Source organism: Falco naumanni, chromosome 15, assembly GCF_017639655.2.
Source record: "Falco naumanni isolate bFalNau1 chromosome 15, bFalNau1.pat, whole genome shotgun sequence".
Lineage (NCBI taxonomy): Eukaryota > Metazoa > Chordata > Aves > Falconiformes > Falconidae > Falco > Falco naumanni.
The window spans coordinates 6,562,692-6,580,858 of NC_054068.1; the positions used below are offsets into that span (position 1 = coordinate 6,562,692).

The window sequence follows — 18,167 nt, forward strand, 5'->3', positions numbered from 1 at the left end:
GGGGGGAGCGGCCCGTCCGCAGCCGCCCGCCCGGGAGCGCGGCGGGCAGGAGGGGGTTAAGCGCGCCCCAGCTGACAGTCAGCTGATGGGGCCCTGATTGACAGCTCCGAAAAGTTTCCTTGTTTCTATATATTATGCTAATGAGGGCTGGGATGGCGGGCGCCCATTGGCCCGGCCGCCCAGTCAATTTCCCATTTGACGTCAGGAGCGCTATAAAACTCTGCAATGCTTTTAAACTCTCCTGCTGGATGAAACCTTTAAAATATTTTTCATCTTCTTGCTGTAGCTTTGGGGTCGAGGTTTTGTTGTATTTTTTTCTCCTTTTTTTTTTTTTTAAACCCTACTGTTATTATTTTGGTTGCGATACCGACTTTGATTTTTATTTTTTTTTTTGTCTTCACTCTCTTCTCCCTCCTCCCTTCCCCGATGAACCTCTCTTCTCGCTCTGCACTTTGCGTGAGAAAGCCCAGAGGAAAGGCACCATGAAGTGTTAAAAATAACAAAACAAAACAACAACAACAAAAAAATTACTCGCGACACCGCCAGCTAACACTTCCAGCTGCAGTTTTTGCAGGCTGCGAAAGAGAGAGAGAGAGAGGAGCGAGAGAAGGGAGGGAGAGAGGAGGAAAAAAAAAATCCACCCTTTATGCAAAAGGCGAATAGCGAGAGCCCCTCGCTCTGATGCATCAGCGGCAGCGGAGACTCTGCAAAGGATAACGCGGAGCGGGAGCGGGAGCGGCCGGGGCGAAGTGGAGCGGAGGCTGCGCGGGGCCGTGGCGAGAGGCAGAGCAGGAGCGCGGAGCGGAGCTCGCCCAAAATCAAGCTGGCTCACCCGGTGGCAACTCAGAGCAGTCCCCTCGCTCCCGGAGCGCACCCTTTCTGGAGGACTCTCGGCAGCAAAAGGATGGCATCAGAACTGGCAATGAGCAGCTCCGACCTGCCCACCAGTCCCCTGGCCATGGAATATGTTAATGACTTCGATCTGATGAAGTTTGAAGTGAAAAAGGAGCCGGTGGAGACCGATCGCATTATCAGCCAGTGCGGCCGCTTGATCGCCGGGGGATCGCTCTCTTCCACCCCGATGAGCACGCCCTGCAGCTCGGTGCCCCCGTCCCCCAGCTTCTCGGCGCCCAGCCCCGGCTCCGGCACCGACCAGAAGACCCACCTGGAAGACTACTACTGGATGACGGGCTACCCGCAGCAGCTCAACCCGGAGGCGCTGGGCTTCAGCCCCGAGGACGCGGTGGAGGCGCTGATCAACAGCAGCCACCACCCGCTGCCCGGCGCCTTCGATGGCTATGCTAGAGGGCAGCAGCTGGCCGCGGCCGCCGGCGCCGGCGGCTCCGTGCCGGCCGAGGAGATGGGCTCGGCGGCCGCCGTGGTGTCGGCGGTGATCGCCGCGGCGGCGGCGCAGGGCGGCGCGCCCCACTACCACCACCACCACCACCACCCGCACCACGGCGGCGGCGGCGGCGGCGGGCACCCCCACGCCGCGGCGCCGGGCAGCGCGCCGCCCTCCTCCGCCTCCTCGGCGGCCGGCTCCGGCGGTGGCGGCGGCGGCGGCGGCGGCGGCGCCGGGGGGCTGCACCACCCGCACCACGGCGGCGGCGGCGGCGGCGGCGGCCTGCACTTCGACGACCGCTTCTCCGACGAGCAGCTGGTGACCATGTCGGTGCGGGAGCTGAACCGGCAGCTGCGGGGCGTCAGCAAGGAAGAGGTGATCCGGCTGAAGCAGAAGAGGAGGACCCTCAAAAACAGGGGCTATGCCCAGTCCTGCCGCTTCAAGAGGGTCCAGCAGCGGCACGTCCTGGAGTCGGAGAAGAACCAGCTGCTGCAGCAAGTGGAGCACCTAAAGCAGGAGATCTCCAGGCTGGTCCGGGAGAGGGACGCCTACAAGGAAAAGTACGAGAAGCTGGTCAGCAATGGCTTCAGAGAAAACGGATCCAGCAGCGACAACCCTTCCTCTCCAGAGTTTTTCATGTGAGTTCCCACAGCCTTGCCACCTTAACTAAAAGTTCTCCGTGTGAGTTGTTGTTGGGGGCTTTGCTAGAGCGACAACCCGGCTTGCCACCTTGTATTACCTTTTTTTTTTTAAAAAAAACAAAACAAAACAAAAACTCAAAACAATTTTAAAACAAAGTTGTTTTTTGGGTTGGTTTTTGGTTTTTTTGTTGGCTTTTTTTTTTTTTCCCCTTTTTTTAAGGTGGGCTGGCTCCGTGGTGGCCGACCTAAAGTTCTACATGAGTTTCTTTTCTGTTTAGTATTATTATTATTTTTTTATTTTCGTGGGGGCTTGCTGTTGTGGGTTTGTTTTTTTTTTTTTTAAATTTAAAAGATCCAACTCGCCACCAACTCAGTTCTTCATATGAAGCTTGCTCTTCTTTGAAACCTGCCATCCACATTATATATACATATATATATATTTTTAAGTTCATGAGGGTTGTTTTTTTCTTTGAGCTTGCTGTGTCCAAAAAAGTCAGGTTAGTTTGTTTTTTGTTTTTTTTTTTTTTTTGCCATCCTGAGTTCTTCATATGAGATTTGAGCTTTGCAAAAAGAAAAATAAAATAAAAAATAATAAAAAAAAACCAAAACAAAAACAAAAAATATAAAAACAATGTGAAATTTTTAGACTCCAGCTTGCTGAGTTCCATCAGTTTTTAGCGTTGTTGTGCAAAACTAGAGATATGCCTAGATCAACCTGCCAAATCAAGCCTGCATCAACCTTCGGTGTGTTCATGTGAGTTTTGGCCTTAATCTGCCAAATGTGAGACTTTAGTCTGCCATTAGAATCCCATACTCATCTCATGCATTACGCTTGCTATTTTGTCTTAGCAACAATGAACTATAACTGTTTCGAAAGACTATGAAAAAGAGACATTATATTAATAAAAAACCCTGCATGCTGGTCATGTACGGTATAATTATTTTTTTTTTCTTTTGCTTGGAAATGGACTTTTGGAGACTATTATGGCATGGCATTCATCCTTTTGTTTTATTGCCTCATCACTTTTTTGGGTTGAAAGCAAAAAAGTGCAACCTTTGATCTTCCTCCTCCTCTTCCTCCCCATTAAAGTTTGCATCTGCTCTAAAACTGCTTTGAGTTACTCAAAACTTCAGACTTCCTTTTAAATGCACTGAAGCATTCCCTCTCAAAAAACCTGCCAGAATGGATTTTGATAACCTAATGTGGCAAAAAAAAATATTAAAAAAAAAAACCACAAAAAGAACTTTGGAAAGATGTTCAAAAGCAAAATTCTCATGCCACTTGGGGGGGACATTGAAACCATGCTGTTGCCTAAAACAGTCTAAAAATTAATTTTAAGTGATCTGCCCCATTTATTATTTTTTTTTCCTTTTGCATTTGGTCATTGTCAAATGTGGAATGCTCTGGGTTCCTAGTATATAATTTAATTCTAGTTTCTGTCATCTGTTAGCCCAGTTAAAATGTATGCTACAGATAAAGGAATGTTATAGATAAATTCGAAAGAGTTAGGTCTGTTTAGATGTAGAATTTTTTTTAAAGATTGATGCACTAAATTGTTTACTTGTCGTGATGTAAAGGGGGGTAGAATTTGCAACGGGACTGTTTTAAAAAGTAGTTTATGCAGCATGTGCTTGCAACTTAAATATAAGTTGGGTATATGTAGTCCTTGCTATACCACTGACTGTATTTGAAAACCAAAGTATTAAAAGGGGGAGGCACCCCTGTTTATATCTATAGGGGTATTTTACATTAAAAATGTATGGGGTTGGTTTTTTTGGGGTTTTTTTTTTCAAAATTGAAGTATTTGGGACTGAATTGCACTAAGATATAACCTGCAAGCATATAATACAAAAACAAAACAAAAAAAATTACGAACCTGTTTAAAACGCTAATACAATTTATGCAGTTATAAAGATGGCATTACTGCACAGTTTTAAAATGATGCAGATTTTTTTACAGTTGTATTGTGGTGCAGAACTGGATTTTCTGTAACTTCAAAAATTCCACAGTTTTAAAGGCAATAATCAGTAAATTTTATTTTCAGGGACTGATATCCTGTCTTTTAAAAAAAAAAAAAATGGAAAGTAAATCTTACCACAATAAATATAAAAAAATCTTGTCAGTTACTTTTTCTTTTACATATTTTGCTGTGCAAAATTGTTTTATATCTTGAGTTACTAACTAACCACGTGTGATGTTCCTATGTGCTTTTCTTTCATTTTCAACTCTATGGTTATATCAAAAGAGAGAATAATCTACAATAATAAACTGCATTTTTTTGATTCCGTACTCAGTTTCTTAGTCTGTAGTTTAAAGTTCAAGAACTCCGAGAGCAGTACTTCAGCATGCTGCCTGGCGAAGGGGTGATGCTGGTACAAGAGCTGGACTCAATAATATTCAGGAGGGGAGAAGGAAAAGCATAGCTTCATGTAAAATGGAAAATTGTTGCCCGCTAGAAATCAGGTTATCTTTCAGGTAGATGAAAAACGTGAGCTTTCAGGTGCTGCTTCTGACTTCTCAGTATTGCAATGAGCTCAGTTTCAGTGACTCAGATCATCCCACCAGGTTTTAGGAGATCTCAAAGGGGAGGTCTACTTAAAAACCTGATGACATGATACGGCCCTATATTTTGATTGTTTTATGATGGAGTGAAGTGAAAGGGAAGACTTCACATCCTCTTATCATCTGATCCCAGCTAAGCATGCCTGTCTCTAGTAAGAGATGACACCGCATCAGGCTTGGCTTGTCACAGAACCACTTAACGCTAGATCGAAAGATTTCTTGCCATTTGAGTCCATACTGCCTCCTTTTTTTCTTTTCTTGCTTCCCCCCCTCCCCCCCACCTTCTTTTTCATTTGCCCTGTGGTTTTCTTTTTTTTGCCCTTTTTTTTTTTTTGCTACAGGCCTTAGAAAGCCCAGAGAGAACTGGGGGGGGGGGGGGGGGGGGGGGGGGGAAATAAAATTCAAAGGACTTCCTCCAACTTTTGAGAGTTACTTGTTCTAAACAATCAATCCCAAAGGTTAATGTGCTAGAAATGTTCAGGTCTCCGAGCCCCTCTTCACTGCAGTTCTCCATGTCAAAGGGCATCTCGACTTCGAAAGGCTCCTCAAGCCCTCGACCCAGTTCATTTAAAGCCACCTTCCCCGAGAGCCTCCAGTGTCCGCTCGCAGAGTCCTCTCCCACTCTCTGAATGGGATTATCTGCCCGGTTTATTTGAGAAGCGGAGGCCTCTCCGAAGGATGCTCCAGCCCCTGCAGGGTGAGGGCTTTATCTTCAGACCCAGGCTCATAAACCCAGCACTTTTTTTCTCCTTCATATTTCCCCCCTGCCACCTGCTGTCGGTACAACTTCTTCCCAGCTGTAAGGTCATCCCTCCTGGGCGCTGGTGGCACTGAAAGGAGAGGACCTGTCGCCGTTCCTCTGCCTGGCTGGTCCAGCCCGTGGCTTGGACCCCATCCTGCCCTGTGTGCCGAGGTCAGGATGCGGCCCTGAGCCCCCACCCCAGCACCTGCGCCCACAAAAGCCTGCGTCAGTGGGCACGGGGTGCTGCTGGAGGTCAACCTGCTCCTGCTGAGGTCCCTGCAGAGGGGATGGGCACCCAGCCCCGCCGTGGGTGACAGCAGGCATTGGTGGCTGTGGTCCCAGATGCTGGTGCTGTGCCTCGCCCCTCCCCAGCGCCAGGGCACCAGCCTGCCCTTTGGCATCTGACCTGCTGTTGCACCAGGGTTTGAGTAATGGTTCAAGCTCCAGATTCTGGTTAATTCGAGTTCCATTTTCTGGTTAATGTGTAATCTGTGGGTAAACTGGTCGCTATTGGCCGAACAGAGAATTATCTCCTCTCATAAAGACAGGGCTGCTTTTTATTTCTTCTCCGACCTCCCCTTCCCTGGCTGAGCCTTTACTGATGCCCAAGTTTTTTTGCAGGGAGTCACTTCGCTGCTGCCCTTGCCGAGCGCTCCTGAAGGAGCCCTGCCCTAAGGAAGGCAAGGGACCAGAGCTCCCCTCGGCAAAGCCCCCGCCAAAGAGGCACTGCAGCCCCCGGGGAAGCGCAGAGCCCGAAGCCCCCTGGAGTGGGACCCGTTTTGGTCCAGCCTCATTCCCGCACCCCTCTGCTGCTCCGGGTTTCCTCGCAGGCACAGTTAGGAGCAGGCATAGGATTCCAAAAGTATTGTGAATCGACCAAGTAGCACAGAGCAAGGGGAGCACTGCTGCCTCCCTGAAGTATCTTCTTTCTCAGAGGGAAAAAAAAAAAAAACCAAAACACACCACCCTGTTTGAACAGCGATAAGAGAAATCCTTCCTAGAAATAGACTGAGTGCAAAAGGGAAAATTCCCATTACACACCCAACCTGACAGGGAAAAAAGGTTTGCCCACTTTGGCATCGTTATGACACATTGCAATCTTGCTTTGCAAATAATAAAAATAAAAAAATAAAAAATGCAGCCTTCCTTAGGCTGCACTTGAATTTCAGCCCCAAACATGCCAACTACGCAATTGAAGGGGAAAAATAATAGATGCACGCCTTAATGTTCACAAAAGCAAAGCAAGTATTGGGGTTCTCTGCATGAATCATTGCAGGGGAGCGCCCACCTTTGCCGCAGGACTGCTTGCTGGGGACTAATTGGAACCGCTCTGCTCTGAATAACCTACATTCATTAATCACCCCTCGCTTGACTCTGGCCTCAATCCTGCTCCCATAAAGCTCGGAGGTACAATCCCCGGGGATTTCAAAAGGGAGCAGGATCCCGCTGTTCTCCCACAGGTACCTCTCTGACTAGAGCAGGGGGAACGCTCCCCGAGCTGGGCAATCGTGTGTCAAAAGGCCTGCGTGGTCTTCATCTCCCCATCACTAACAACATCCCAGTGCTCCCGTGGTCCTACGGTGCTTTCCCATTTATTAACTACATTACAAAGAACTTTCATGTGACTGACGCTGGGAGATACGTGCACGGAGAGCTGGCCCTTTGCTGGCTGGGAAATGGTGTGCGCTGTGGCTCAGCCCCCTCCTCTCTCCCCGTCCCACCTTACCCTTCAGCCTTTTTTATTCCCCCCCCCCCCTCTAAAATGAAACGTAACCCTCTGCCCGACCTCCGGACTTCTGCTGAGCAGAGTCCAAGAGTATTTTTGTGTTTATGCTGCCGCGTTTTCCCTGCTCAAGAAATGTCATCCCAGCCCGCATCCTAAAAAAAAAAAAAAAAAAAAAGGGGGGGGGGGAGAAGGAAGGGAAATATCCTGGTCATACTGGTGTATTTGTATTTCTTGAACAATTTCTCAGCACCACTGGGCAGGCGTTGTGCGAGGAGCGCCCATTTGCAGATGGAGCGGTGAGAGCTTCTATTTATTAGAAAGTCTTCGCCCTTTTAAAACAAAAATGCCTGCGCTGAATCAAAATGCCACTTGAAAATTACCCACACGCGAAACATGGCAGCAAATTTTTAGTTTAAAAAATGAACTTTCCCAGCTCTTTTTCTTCCTTTCTCTTCTGAAAGCTTTTGCGCAGCTGTTTCCTCCCCCTCCCTCCGCGTAGTGTGTAGGAAGTTCTTGATCTAGAATCATTCATAATTTTAATACCGATTTCTATTTGACATAATATACTAATATCTGATAGAGAGTGTAGCTGCTTCCTGGATTTAGGGAGGAAATGATGCATATATCAGAATTATCTGCTCAGATGCCAGAACTACATTGGTGTCATTTCAGCATGGGCTGCATTGAAAGGAAATCCTCTATATTTATTACTCCGATCATCAGAGGAGCTAAATGGACCCACTGTTTCTGACACCTGTTCAGATGGTTGAATTTAAAATTTCACGCAGGAAAAAAAAAAATCCTGCATACTTCAATGTTAGGAATTAGGATTTTTTTAATAAACTTTCTTCCCTCCCTCTTGCCGAATTGCTGTGTTGTGAGCGGCTGCCATGAGGCTTGGGCATTCCAAGGGTAGCTATGGAGAGTGGGATAGATTTTGTTTGCTCAGCCGGGACAAAAAACAATCCTGCTGGTGTACACACACAGACACACAGACACACAGACACACACACACACACACACACACTCTCGAGCTGTCTGTAGTCAAATGCCTCCGATAGCTGTTTGAAGTGCAGGTCTCGGTATGAATAACAGGAGGTAGCACACCCCAGGACGTGGCAGAGGTGAGCGAGCGGCTGTTGAGAGAATTTGTCTTTTCGGGAAGGAGCTGAGCGCTCCACACTCTGCCACTTCACACTTTTAAGGCTCCTCTAATGAATTTCTCGGGCCCAGCAGATACAAATCAATAGATTACAATACTGTACACTCTGCCGCATCTAATTCTTGACTGCCTGAAATTGTGGGGGAGGACCGAGAACAACATTTATCACCCTCTGAGGGCTGAGTGCATTCAGATTTGTGAGCTCTAAGCCAACACGAGGCAAAAATAGCCCAGGATGTGACTTAACTTTTCAAGTGAAGAGCAGGCAGCCAGGGATCGGCGAGGCTGCCGCGGCTGTAAGGGCAGCGGGCAGCCCCAGCCCCAGCTATCTGCCACCGTATCAGGCTGACCTGGCACAGCGTGATAATGGCTCAGCGCCCTCCATGCAAGCTGCCTGTATCTTATCGCTCTCTGAAACGGTCGGTTTCTATCGTTGTTGCTGTACCCACTTACTCCCCTCCCCAACCCCCCAAAATCGAGCTTCTACACCTATGTGCCCCTCGCGAGGCAGCAGCCAGGTGTGCATGGAGGTTGCCCTGCCCTTCGCATTGCTTGGTTTGAAGACCTGTGCGCTTTGTGACATGATTGCCTTTATTTTATTTTTTATAAATCTTTTCATGCATCTCTAGAAGACGGCTTGCATGGAGGGAATTGAAGCCAGAGCAGAAGTTTGCTAGAAGTGGTGCTTCTGCACCAGGCAGGAAAAAAAAAAATATATATATATATATATAAAGAAATACCCAGCAAACAACAAATCGAGCGGTGTCCTGGAGTTTCCCGAGGGTGTCGGGAATGGAGTGTCCCTGCCTGCTGCCCGCAAATGTCAGTCCGTGGAGCCCACAGCCCCGCGCCCAGTGCCCGGACGGCCGGGCCCCCCGGCCGGGGTGCGGGGCTCAGCGCCCTGTGCCCCCCCAGCCCTGGCACCCCCGGTGCCTGTCGGTGTCACCGCGGCCTGTCCCCGGGGTGCGGGGGCAGCGGGGAGCCCAGCACCGCGGGGACACAGGCGCTGGCCGCCCCGCTGCAGCCCGGCACCTGCCTCGGCCGGGGCCAGCTCGGCACGGGTTGTCACCGCGGCCTCCAGCAGCCTGAGGCGAGCCCGGCCCGGGGAGGGGTGGCTGCGGGGCGCTGGGACACCCCCCGCTCCTGACGAGCTCCCCGCCGGCACCTGCCCGGCCGCGGCCGGAGCCGCAGCTGCGGGGCGGCGGGGCGGGGGCGGCGGGGGCGGCCGGGCCCGCAGAGGGGCTGCACCGCGCACCGCCCCGTCGGGGGGCTCAGGCCCGCCCCGGCCCCGCAGCCCCTACCCCCAGCCCCGGCCCCCCGGCCTCGACCCCCAGCCCCGGGCCGGGCGCTGGCCGTGCCGCCGGACCGCTGGGTGCTGCCCCGGGGTCCCAGCCCAGCCGGGCGCGGGGGGGCGCAGGGCCGCGGGCGGGACTGGGCGGGACGGGGCAGGGTGGGGGCAGCAGCCCCGGGTTGTTTGTTTGCTTGTTTGTTTGTGTCCGAACTCAATTCCCGGAACAAAAGGGGACTCCGGGCGTAACTAAAGGATCCGTCCGCGCATCCCAAGCTTAGCTCCGGCGTGTCCCCAGGCGGCTTCAGCCGGCGGACCGGCCCCTAGGTATGTTCACCGAGCACTTCCCTCGTGTTCTGTTCACGGTCCTTTTCCTTGTCCTTATTTTTTCCCTTTTTTTCCTCTTTCTTTTCCCTTTTCCTCTTTCTTTTTCCCTTTTCCTTTTCCCCTTTTCTCTTTTATTTTTTTTCTCTCCTCTCTTCTCTCATCTTTTCCCCTCTTCTTGTTCTTCCTTTCTCTTTTCTTGTTCTTAATTTTTCCCCCTTTCCTTCCTTCTTCCTCCCTTTTTTCTTTTCACCTGTGCTCACACAGAGACTAATCTAAACCCCACTGCAATCAAAAGGAGCTTTTTAAATGACATTTTGGATCAGGCCCTGAGATCTCTGCAGGGAGCAAGGTGGGGGGCGGGCAGGATTTACGGCACTTTCTGGGGCTGAGTTTCCCAAGTCTGTGTGGCTGTATCTCAGAACATGTGTGTGATTAAGCTGAAAGCCCTTTCCTGCAAGAAAGCAGGCAGATTCACTTTCCTGCAGCCTGAACTTCTCCGATTTTGAAACACAAGTTCGTGGCGAGGCCTTGACAGGAGGCTGTGGTGATGCTAAAGGGGATGGGGATGGAATCCGTTTGATTTGTTGGTATCAGCTTCCAGAGCTGCGGTGCTCTCCACTGCAAACAGCCCCTGCTCAAGCACTGTAGAGCTGTTGCAATGAAACATTAGTGACCAGGAAAATAAGCCCAAAAGCGAACCAAACAAGACGTAGTAGCCGCCCCCCCCCCCCCCCCCCCCCGCCCCGCTCCCCCATAACTCTCTAACATTCCCCGATGAAAGCATTTTAATATGTAGGAAGAGCTGCTGGAGCCTGCGATGCGATTCAGTGTTTTGTGGTGTGGGATGAACAGATTTTCCTTTCCGTAGGGTTTCCTCCTGCAAAGTCATTGTAGAGGAGGGAATACTGTAAGATTGAATCTGGTTAAAATACTATATTCATGTCACACCAGATACGGTCTCCAGACTGTGCACAGTCTTTCAGCTTCCTTTATTGTGAAATCCTTTTAAAATAGCACAGTATAGAGTAGAAAACTTATTGAAGTATAACTCTCTTGCACCAACTCTGTCAGATAAAATGAAGGAAAGTGATCAGCCTTTTAAAATTAATAAATCTGCTTAGTGTCTCTGGCTGCCTTCATGCTGTCTTACTTTCTTTGACTCTTTCCTTATTAATAAACTGATAGTTAAATAAAGCCGCTAAATGAATCAATGCGCCTTGCTGGTGACAGCGGGTTGGTGCCATCCTGTTTCAGGTTTCCTGTGATGTGGGTGAATGGTTGTGGTTTTAGAGCAGGGATGGCCGCAGCGGGGGCTGCGACTGCTAAAAGCAGGCTGACCACATCGCTTTCTGGATGCTCTTCAGGTGTGAGGCTTGAGTACCCATTCCTCTCGGCCCCGTGCATTAATAACAGGATGGATTCACCGATTGGCATGAAAGCAGAGGTCATCTTGAGGGAAATGACACCAAAGGTCTACAGGAGTCATTTGCTTTAAGAGATCCTGGGCCATGTGCCAAGTATTGCATTTAAGGAAGCACTGTCCCCTTTCTCAAAAGGAAAAAAAAAAAACAAAACCCAACAAAAAACCAAAACCAAAAGAAAAGTAAAAAAAAAAAAAAAAAAAAAGAGGAAACGTTGCTTTCAGTAGCATGTGGGGACCATCTCCACGTGCCTGTTCCACCTTTGGGTGGGATGTGGGAGAGATCATTCAGCTGGCACCAAACATGCAGCGGGCTTTTTCAAAGCTGCAGAGCTGATCTGGAATCAAAATGCTGAAAAAGCGCCTATGGTTTGTCTTGCCTGTGTTTTTTTATTCAAACCGATCAGACTTGTGGTTTATCCTTGCTCTGATTATGCTGTACGGTTACAATAAATGGATGGAGCTGAAGCATTCCTGCAGGTGGTTTATAGGAAATATATGTCTATGCCTGTGTGTGCACGCTCAGGGAGAGAAAGTTAGCTATAAGGGACACAACAAAATATCCATATTTAAGAAATGCGGATTGACTCACTGACTTATCTCACTTATTGTACAAAGATTCACTCTGTGTTGAATTTTTTTTAAATTAGATTTTAAATATGTGTTGACAGGATGAATTTGTACAGTGTGAGTAACTGCAGGGAGAAGTGACAGCTCTGCTTTTGCTATTAAACTACTATCTGAAAAATAATGGAGTGTGTACAAAAATTGATTATTATTTTGCCAATTACATTAGTGCCACTGATAACAATCATTAAGAAAGAAATACTGAAAGTTACATGCTTTCAGGTCTTAGATGCTGATGCTCGCTGGTAAGGCAAAAATATGTGTTTTTAAGAGAATTTGTGAGTAAGAGTCTCCTGTTATTAATGTGAAGTAAAGACTAAATATGTGAGCTAGAAATGTTTCACTTTATGTTAATTTCTTCATCACTTATCCACAGTTAATAAACAGTACAAGAGACTTTCTAAATTTAATTTAGTATTTGAATATAAAAGGTCCTGTTCTGTACTATAGTGGCAGACATGTTTTACAATGTTAAAACTTCCTTTTAATAATGGTTTATTTTAATATATTTACTAAATTAGGTACCCGAGAGAATCGTCTACAACGGTGATGTGAAAATCCCTGTTACCTGAGGTCAAAAAAAAAAAAAAAAAGGTATGTTTTCATTTTCATTAGCCATTTGACATAGTTCAGCAGGGGTGGTAATTTCACTGCTTTGTTTTCTGCTGCTAAAACGGTGCTTTTTGGTCCAACCCCCGGGAGCCGGTGACAGTCTGTGGTGCAGTTTGCTGGGCTTTGGGATGAGGCTGGCTTTCAGGTGCCTACAAGAACCATTTGCAGTGATGGGGCTTTGTACTTTTGTCAGCCAGGCAACTCTCCCGTGTCCCACAACTCATATATAATCCTATGCAAATGTTTTCTTTCTTTTTCTTCAAATGTTAGCGCTCAGACATCAGCTATGGGGATTAAGGATGGGTCTTCTGAAGATCTCCGTCAGATCTTGATGAAAATCATGAGTCTGTGTTAGATGACTTCTGCACTTATAAATTACAATAGAGTTTAATTCACAGCACTGCTTTCCTCTGGAAATTTGTGTTCATTCAGTAGGTCAACATTGATTAAAAAATATGCCGCTAATGAAAATGTGGGAATTAAAACTTTCAGTCCCTCCCACTGCTCGACTCAAACAGGCACTTCATTTTTTCCGTGGAATCTGATTTTTATTGGCCTTGACTATAAAAAATACTAAGTGGCTTAAGTGAGCACCAAGGTTGCGATGACAGATTCCTGTATCAATTTTTTTATGAAACCTCTTTGGGTTAAGAACACAGGCTGCTGTACAGTACCACACTTTGATCAACAGTTACATGCTATTAGAAAACAGCTGAATTTTATTAGCTCATGGAATTAAGCTTGTTTCATTATTTTTTATTATTTAAAATTGGAGTGAGGGTGGGGAAGATGTAGTTGGTGCTCTAGACTCTGCGTTAAATAGCACTGAGAGGAGTTTTTGTTGGTGTATAGGCTGTGGGAATAGGTCTCCCAAGGAGCCCCAGAAGAGGTTCATTTTGAGCCTGATGCTCCTCTCACTTCCCTGAGGAGAACCCTGGGTAGGGCTTTGCCTGCAATGCATTTTTTTTTTCTTTTTCTGTGTTTCACCACTGTAAATGGGAGGGACACCAGACCACTTGGTTGATTGGTTGTGGGTTGTTTTTTTTTTTTTGTGAGAGCTTAAAGTGCAATATGTTTTTTGCAAGAACAGAGCCAAGGCATGATTCAGCTGAAGTAAATACATTACGTACATATTTCCATCGCAAAGGTGCAGCACGTGTTCCATCACCTTGTTCCTAGTGTTTCAATAATCCCATAGGAAAGCTTTCGTGGTTCCTGTAATTTATATATGTGACTATTAGATTTATATAAGTGATATACATTCTTATTATCCATATAACAGAAAAGCAAAAGTTTTCTCCCTGGTGGACACCTGTGATCTCAGGACTTGCTTAGCCCACCGCTCTCTGGGACGATTCCTTGTGCCATCCTTCCAATATTTTGTGGTTGCACTTTCACATATTAGGGAAGAAAAACCAGCAGCAAAATCTGTTACTCTTAAGCAAATAGCTCTTGGGTCTCGGAAGAGTTAACAAACTTTTATGGCAAGGTTCAGACAGTTCTGACCCCTATGGTAATATTTCATCTAAGGTTACTGTTGGGAGAGAAATCAAATTTCAGCTGTGAACATGATTGACAGGTGAAAGCAAGAGAGAGAAAGACATCTGGTCAGATGGGGAATTTGGGAAGGAGAAGGACAATTCAGGGAAGTGTCTCTGTGATATTAGGAATAATAAGCTGAGATATGAAAACTCCAATCCTCCACGCTGTCTGGAGGTGCACTTACTTGATATTCATGGAGGTGGTTTGGTTGGGGGAATTTAAGACTGTACGTTTATAGTAGTGGACAGTAGTCTCTGCGGTCTAACTTACTAACTTGACTCCTTTGAAGGAATTATGTTATTTCTGGCATACTTTTAGCATTTCAAGGCAATTCATTTTATGAGTGTGACTGGAATATTTGGTGGTTGCTGGTTAAGAGGTTCTCACCATTGTGTCCCTCCGGGGTCAGACGGCAGCGGGGTTTGGGGGGTCAGCCGGTGGTGTCTCTCCAAGCCCTGGAGCCTGGGGGGGGATTGCTGAGGCTGTTCAGAGTAAGCGCTGCAGGACTAGATTTCTGTTTATGATATGAGCTCTTACACCAGTAACAATATTGGTTGCTGTCCCATAAAATACCACCAAGGGTATATCGTGGTGTTTTACAAGGCAGCTGTTATTTACCGAGGGCCATGTCTCGGGCTATTCCACCTCCTAGCAGCTCCAGTGAGTGTCCCTCACAATAGGTGCATAGCCCCAGGCACACGTCACCCTGCTGCGATGTATTTTGTTTGGTGGAGAAGAGCTCTTCCATCCTCCAGCATCCCGGAACCAACAGAAACAAAATATCCCTCTAATTATTTCCTGACCAGAATGATGATGTTGGAAAGTAGAATTTGCTTCTGACATACGAAAATGTAGCCAGGCTTTCTCTTAAAAATGAAGTGTGAGAAAAAGATCTGGTGGGGTTTAGCCCTGCGTGTAACAATGTTTCAGTCGCCAAAGAGGCAGTGAAGGACTTTGGCAGAGCCCCAAGGGCAGCATGTGGCAAGGGTGGACCCTGGGGTCTAAGTGCAGCCGACCTGCATCTCAGGTGAGGGGACAGGTCCCGGGTGGGCTCCTGGCCCCGCTGCAGGCTTTGGTAGAATCCTGGTTGAATTCCTGGGGCCCACACTGCCACCAGAATGCGAGTGCCTGCAGGGGAGGTCATAGTAATAAAAAGCGAGATCTGAACACATACCGCGGTAGTTGTGCTGTGAATTCCCTGGATGGATGTTCCTACTCGGGAATATAGTTTACTACCTTATTTCCCCATATGGATGAGCCCTAAAACTAAGGGGAGAATAAGGAGCAGTAAAGAACAGAAATCTATTTTCTGTTCCTTTTCCAGTTTACCTCTAAGACCTTTCACACAGGGGAAATCATGGCACTCTTTAACTATACATTTACTTACTTTTCACTGCTATTCCTGCATTCACACATGCATTTTTAAAAGAGATTTGTGTTTTGTGCAAGACCTTTTGCATCCTCGTACTGTTGGTGTGTATTTTTGATGTGCAATCAAGTCAGACTGTTGGTCGTGACATCATTTTTCTTTTCATGGCAATGGCCTGCCATGTCGAGCTGCCTGACTTCACTGTAAACTAGACCTTATCGCCTGAGTTTTATTCCTAGACCGTACATCTGATAGAATGGAGAATTAAAACTAAGAACAACCAAATTTCTTTGCATGTGAGTGACTTACTTTTAACTTTCCCTTGTTGCATGAGCACTCCCTGCAAAATGTCTTTATTTTGCAAAGCTGATATCAAGATAACTTCCGTGAAATATTATTGGCAGGTTTCCCACTGCAGTCAATGGGAGCCTTGTATGTATTTTTCAAGCAGATGTGCTATATTAAGTCTAAATGAGAATCTTTTATTTCAAATGGGATACAATATGTTATTCTTGATTAAAAAAATTGATAGTAACCTCTCTCCCTTCCTTTCCTCTCACCAAACGTATTTCGTACAATTGACAGGTCATTTTACATAGGTAAAAAATGTTCTCAAGTATTTAAAAAAAGCACAGCTTCACTATGTCTCAAACTCCTTTCTAGCTCATTCCTATAAATCTGAAGTATGAAAACATCTTGGGTCTTTACGAGCAATGAGAAAGTATATGCCGTACGTGACAGCTTTAACTCCCCCCAAAATTCCCAGCAAAGTCAATTTAATGGTTTTCCATGTGTTTAGAATAAGCTTTAAAATATTTTCCAGTGATGTGGCTTTTTGCTGTTGTTTAGTTCTAATAGAGGATTACAAGTTAAGTGCTAAAAAAAAAAAAAAAGAAATATTTTTAACATCTCTTCTGGGTTTTCTAATTTGTGCCACTTACCAAATGATTCACACTGTACCAAAATACAGGAGATTGATGAGACAGGAAAAGTACTGATTTAACATCCCACATATAAAATTACTTCTCAGGCTTCCACATATAGTCCCGATGTTTAGAGAGTGAAGAAACCGGGAGTTGGGAGTTACAGTCTGACTCACTTGTGAGACTTTGACCCAGTTATTTGATTCTAGATTCAGCAAAATACTGAAGCACTTTAAACTTGTTATCTGAGGTTTCTTCTAAAGGTCTGTTACCGTTGATCTCTTTATATCTCAGTTTACACAGTTATAAACCTAGGTAATTAATTCTTACCTTCTAGGCTTTTGTGGGAGTTTAAAAAAAAGCTGTAATGTTCCTTGAAGCCCTTTAATGAAAGGTGGTGTATTGAAGTACTTGTCATTTACCTTGTTTCGTACCCTAGGATGAGAAATCATTGGTATTGCCCAAGTTCCATGCACCATTTCTGCCAGGATAAGAATTTAGTCTCCCGAGTGCACCAGGCCACCAGTACAAAGATCAGGTGCTTTAGGAGCTGGTAATTTTCTGAATTACACATAGTTTAGCTTTACCCTGATTGTGAACGAGTCAAAAAGTAAGCAAAATCACAGCTCGTTTATGTGCCCCCTCTCTCTCTTAATGTATCCTTAATACCTATATGAACGCACACATATCTGGAATAACTCTTGTGCACCTGCAAGACATGTAGAGGTCACACTGTCCTCGTAATTCCTCCCCTTCCTGCCATTACCTTTATTTCCCAAGGTTCGAGCCATTATCATTCAGCAGTTGTGCAGCTTTTCTTTTCTTCCATCCCCAAATTATTATTGTTTCCCTCCTACCTTCTGCCCCTCCCGATCTGTAATGGAGTCCTCAGCTGTAAATTTGCTAACCGTAAAGATATTTGCTTGAAATGTTTTGAAAATGCTGTGGGAAAGGGGGGAAAAAAAAAAAAAAAAAAAAAAAAGGCAAGTCTATTGAACAGCACGCTGTGCCATGCTCCAGCATTGCACTTCTACGGAAAAGATAATAAAGATATTAGCACTCATATAATTTCAGATAGGAAATGAAACCAGACATGAAAGAAACACTAGCTCCAGCTGTTGAGTGGGAATCAAACTAGCTATGGGAATTACAGGTATTGTCACCGGAGACAGCCTGACTTCTGAGAAATGACCTCAGGTGTAGGAGCTTGCTGTGGCCCCTTGCAGATATTAACACCTAATTAACAATCTGAGAGAGCATCCTACATCTTAATCACCAGTGAGGTGAGAATGACAATCACAAGGAGGAGAAGGAGAAGGGAAATGGTAATTTTTCCTCTGCATGCATCATCTAATAACCATGGTTATTCAGATGCAGCTAAATGCGATTTCCTTTTAGTCATTTCTGTCTATTGGAAGGCACAGTAAGTTCATTTGCTAGCAGGTAGGCAGCGGAGGTGAGAATTGAATTGATCTGAGATACTCTGAAAAATTGACCCCGAGGTCATTCCTAGTTTAAATTGGGAAGTAAAGCTGAGCTTATGTCTTCCCTTTCTTCTCTCCCCCTCTTTTTGTGTTTCCAGGCGTGTTAGTCTGCACTGTGTAATTATTTAAACATACTCTGATGGTGGGGAACCTTGCTCCCTCAAAGTTAATCAAAATAAAGAGGGCTTTTGTTAGCAGTGATAGGTAATTAAGTAGCTGGCTTCGTGTTGCGCAGAGGCATTGTGCTGGGTTATTGACGTCCCCGAGCCGGGCTCCCCAGCCCTTCTGCCTGCAGCCCAGCCCGCCAAAATTGCCAAGATTAAGGCCCAGGCTAAATTAAGGAAAGAGGGTGTGAAGGCGTGTAAGTGATTAATGAGGCCAGGCTGTAAAGGCGAGGGG

The 18,167-nt window shown here is 46.3% G+C and overlaps 1 protein-coding gene across 1 annotated transcript; it reads left to right on the forward strand.

The window, feature by feature from the left end:
- Nucleotides 1-57: 57 nt before the first annotated feature.
- On the forward strand, nt 58-12,412 carry MAF (MAF bZIP transcription factor). The gene is made up of 2 exons (XM_040615344.1): nt 58-1,980; nt 12,360-12,412. The coding sequence occupies exons 1-2, from the start codon at nt 905-907 to the stop codon at nt 12,391-12,393; spliced, it is 1,110 nt and encodes a 369-aa protein (XP_040471278.1). The 5' UTR covers nt 58-904; the 3' UTR covers nt 12,394-12,412.
- Nucleotides 12,413-18,167: the final 5,755 nt, after the last annotated feature.

What these genes read in the sequence shown, in the direction of transcription:
- MAF (XM_040615344.1), top strand. Translation starts at nt 905, where the DNA reads ATGGCATCAGAACTGGCAATGAGCAGCTCCGACCTGCCCACCAGTCCC. An exon ending in TCCTCTCCAGAGTTTTTCAT is followed by an intron (nt 1,981 to 12,359) that starts GTGAGTTCCCAC and finishes TTACTAAATTAG; the next exon opens with GTACCCGAGAGAATCGTCTA.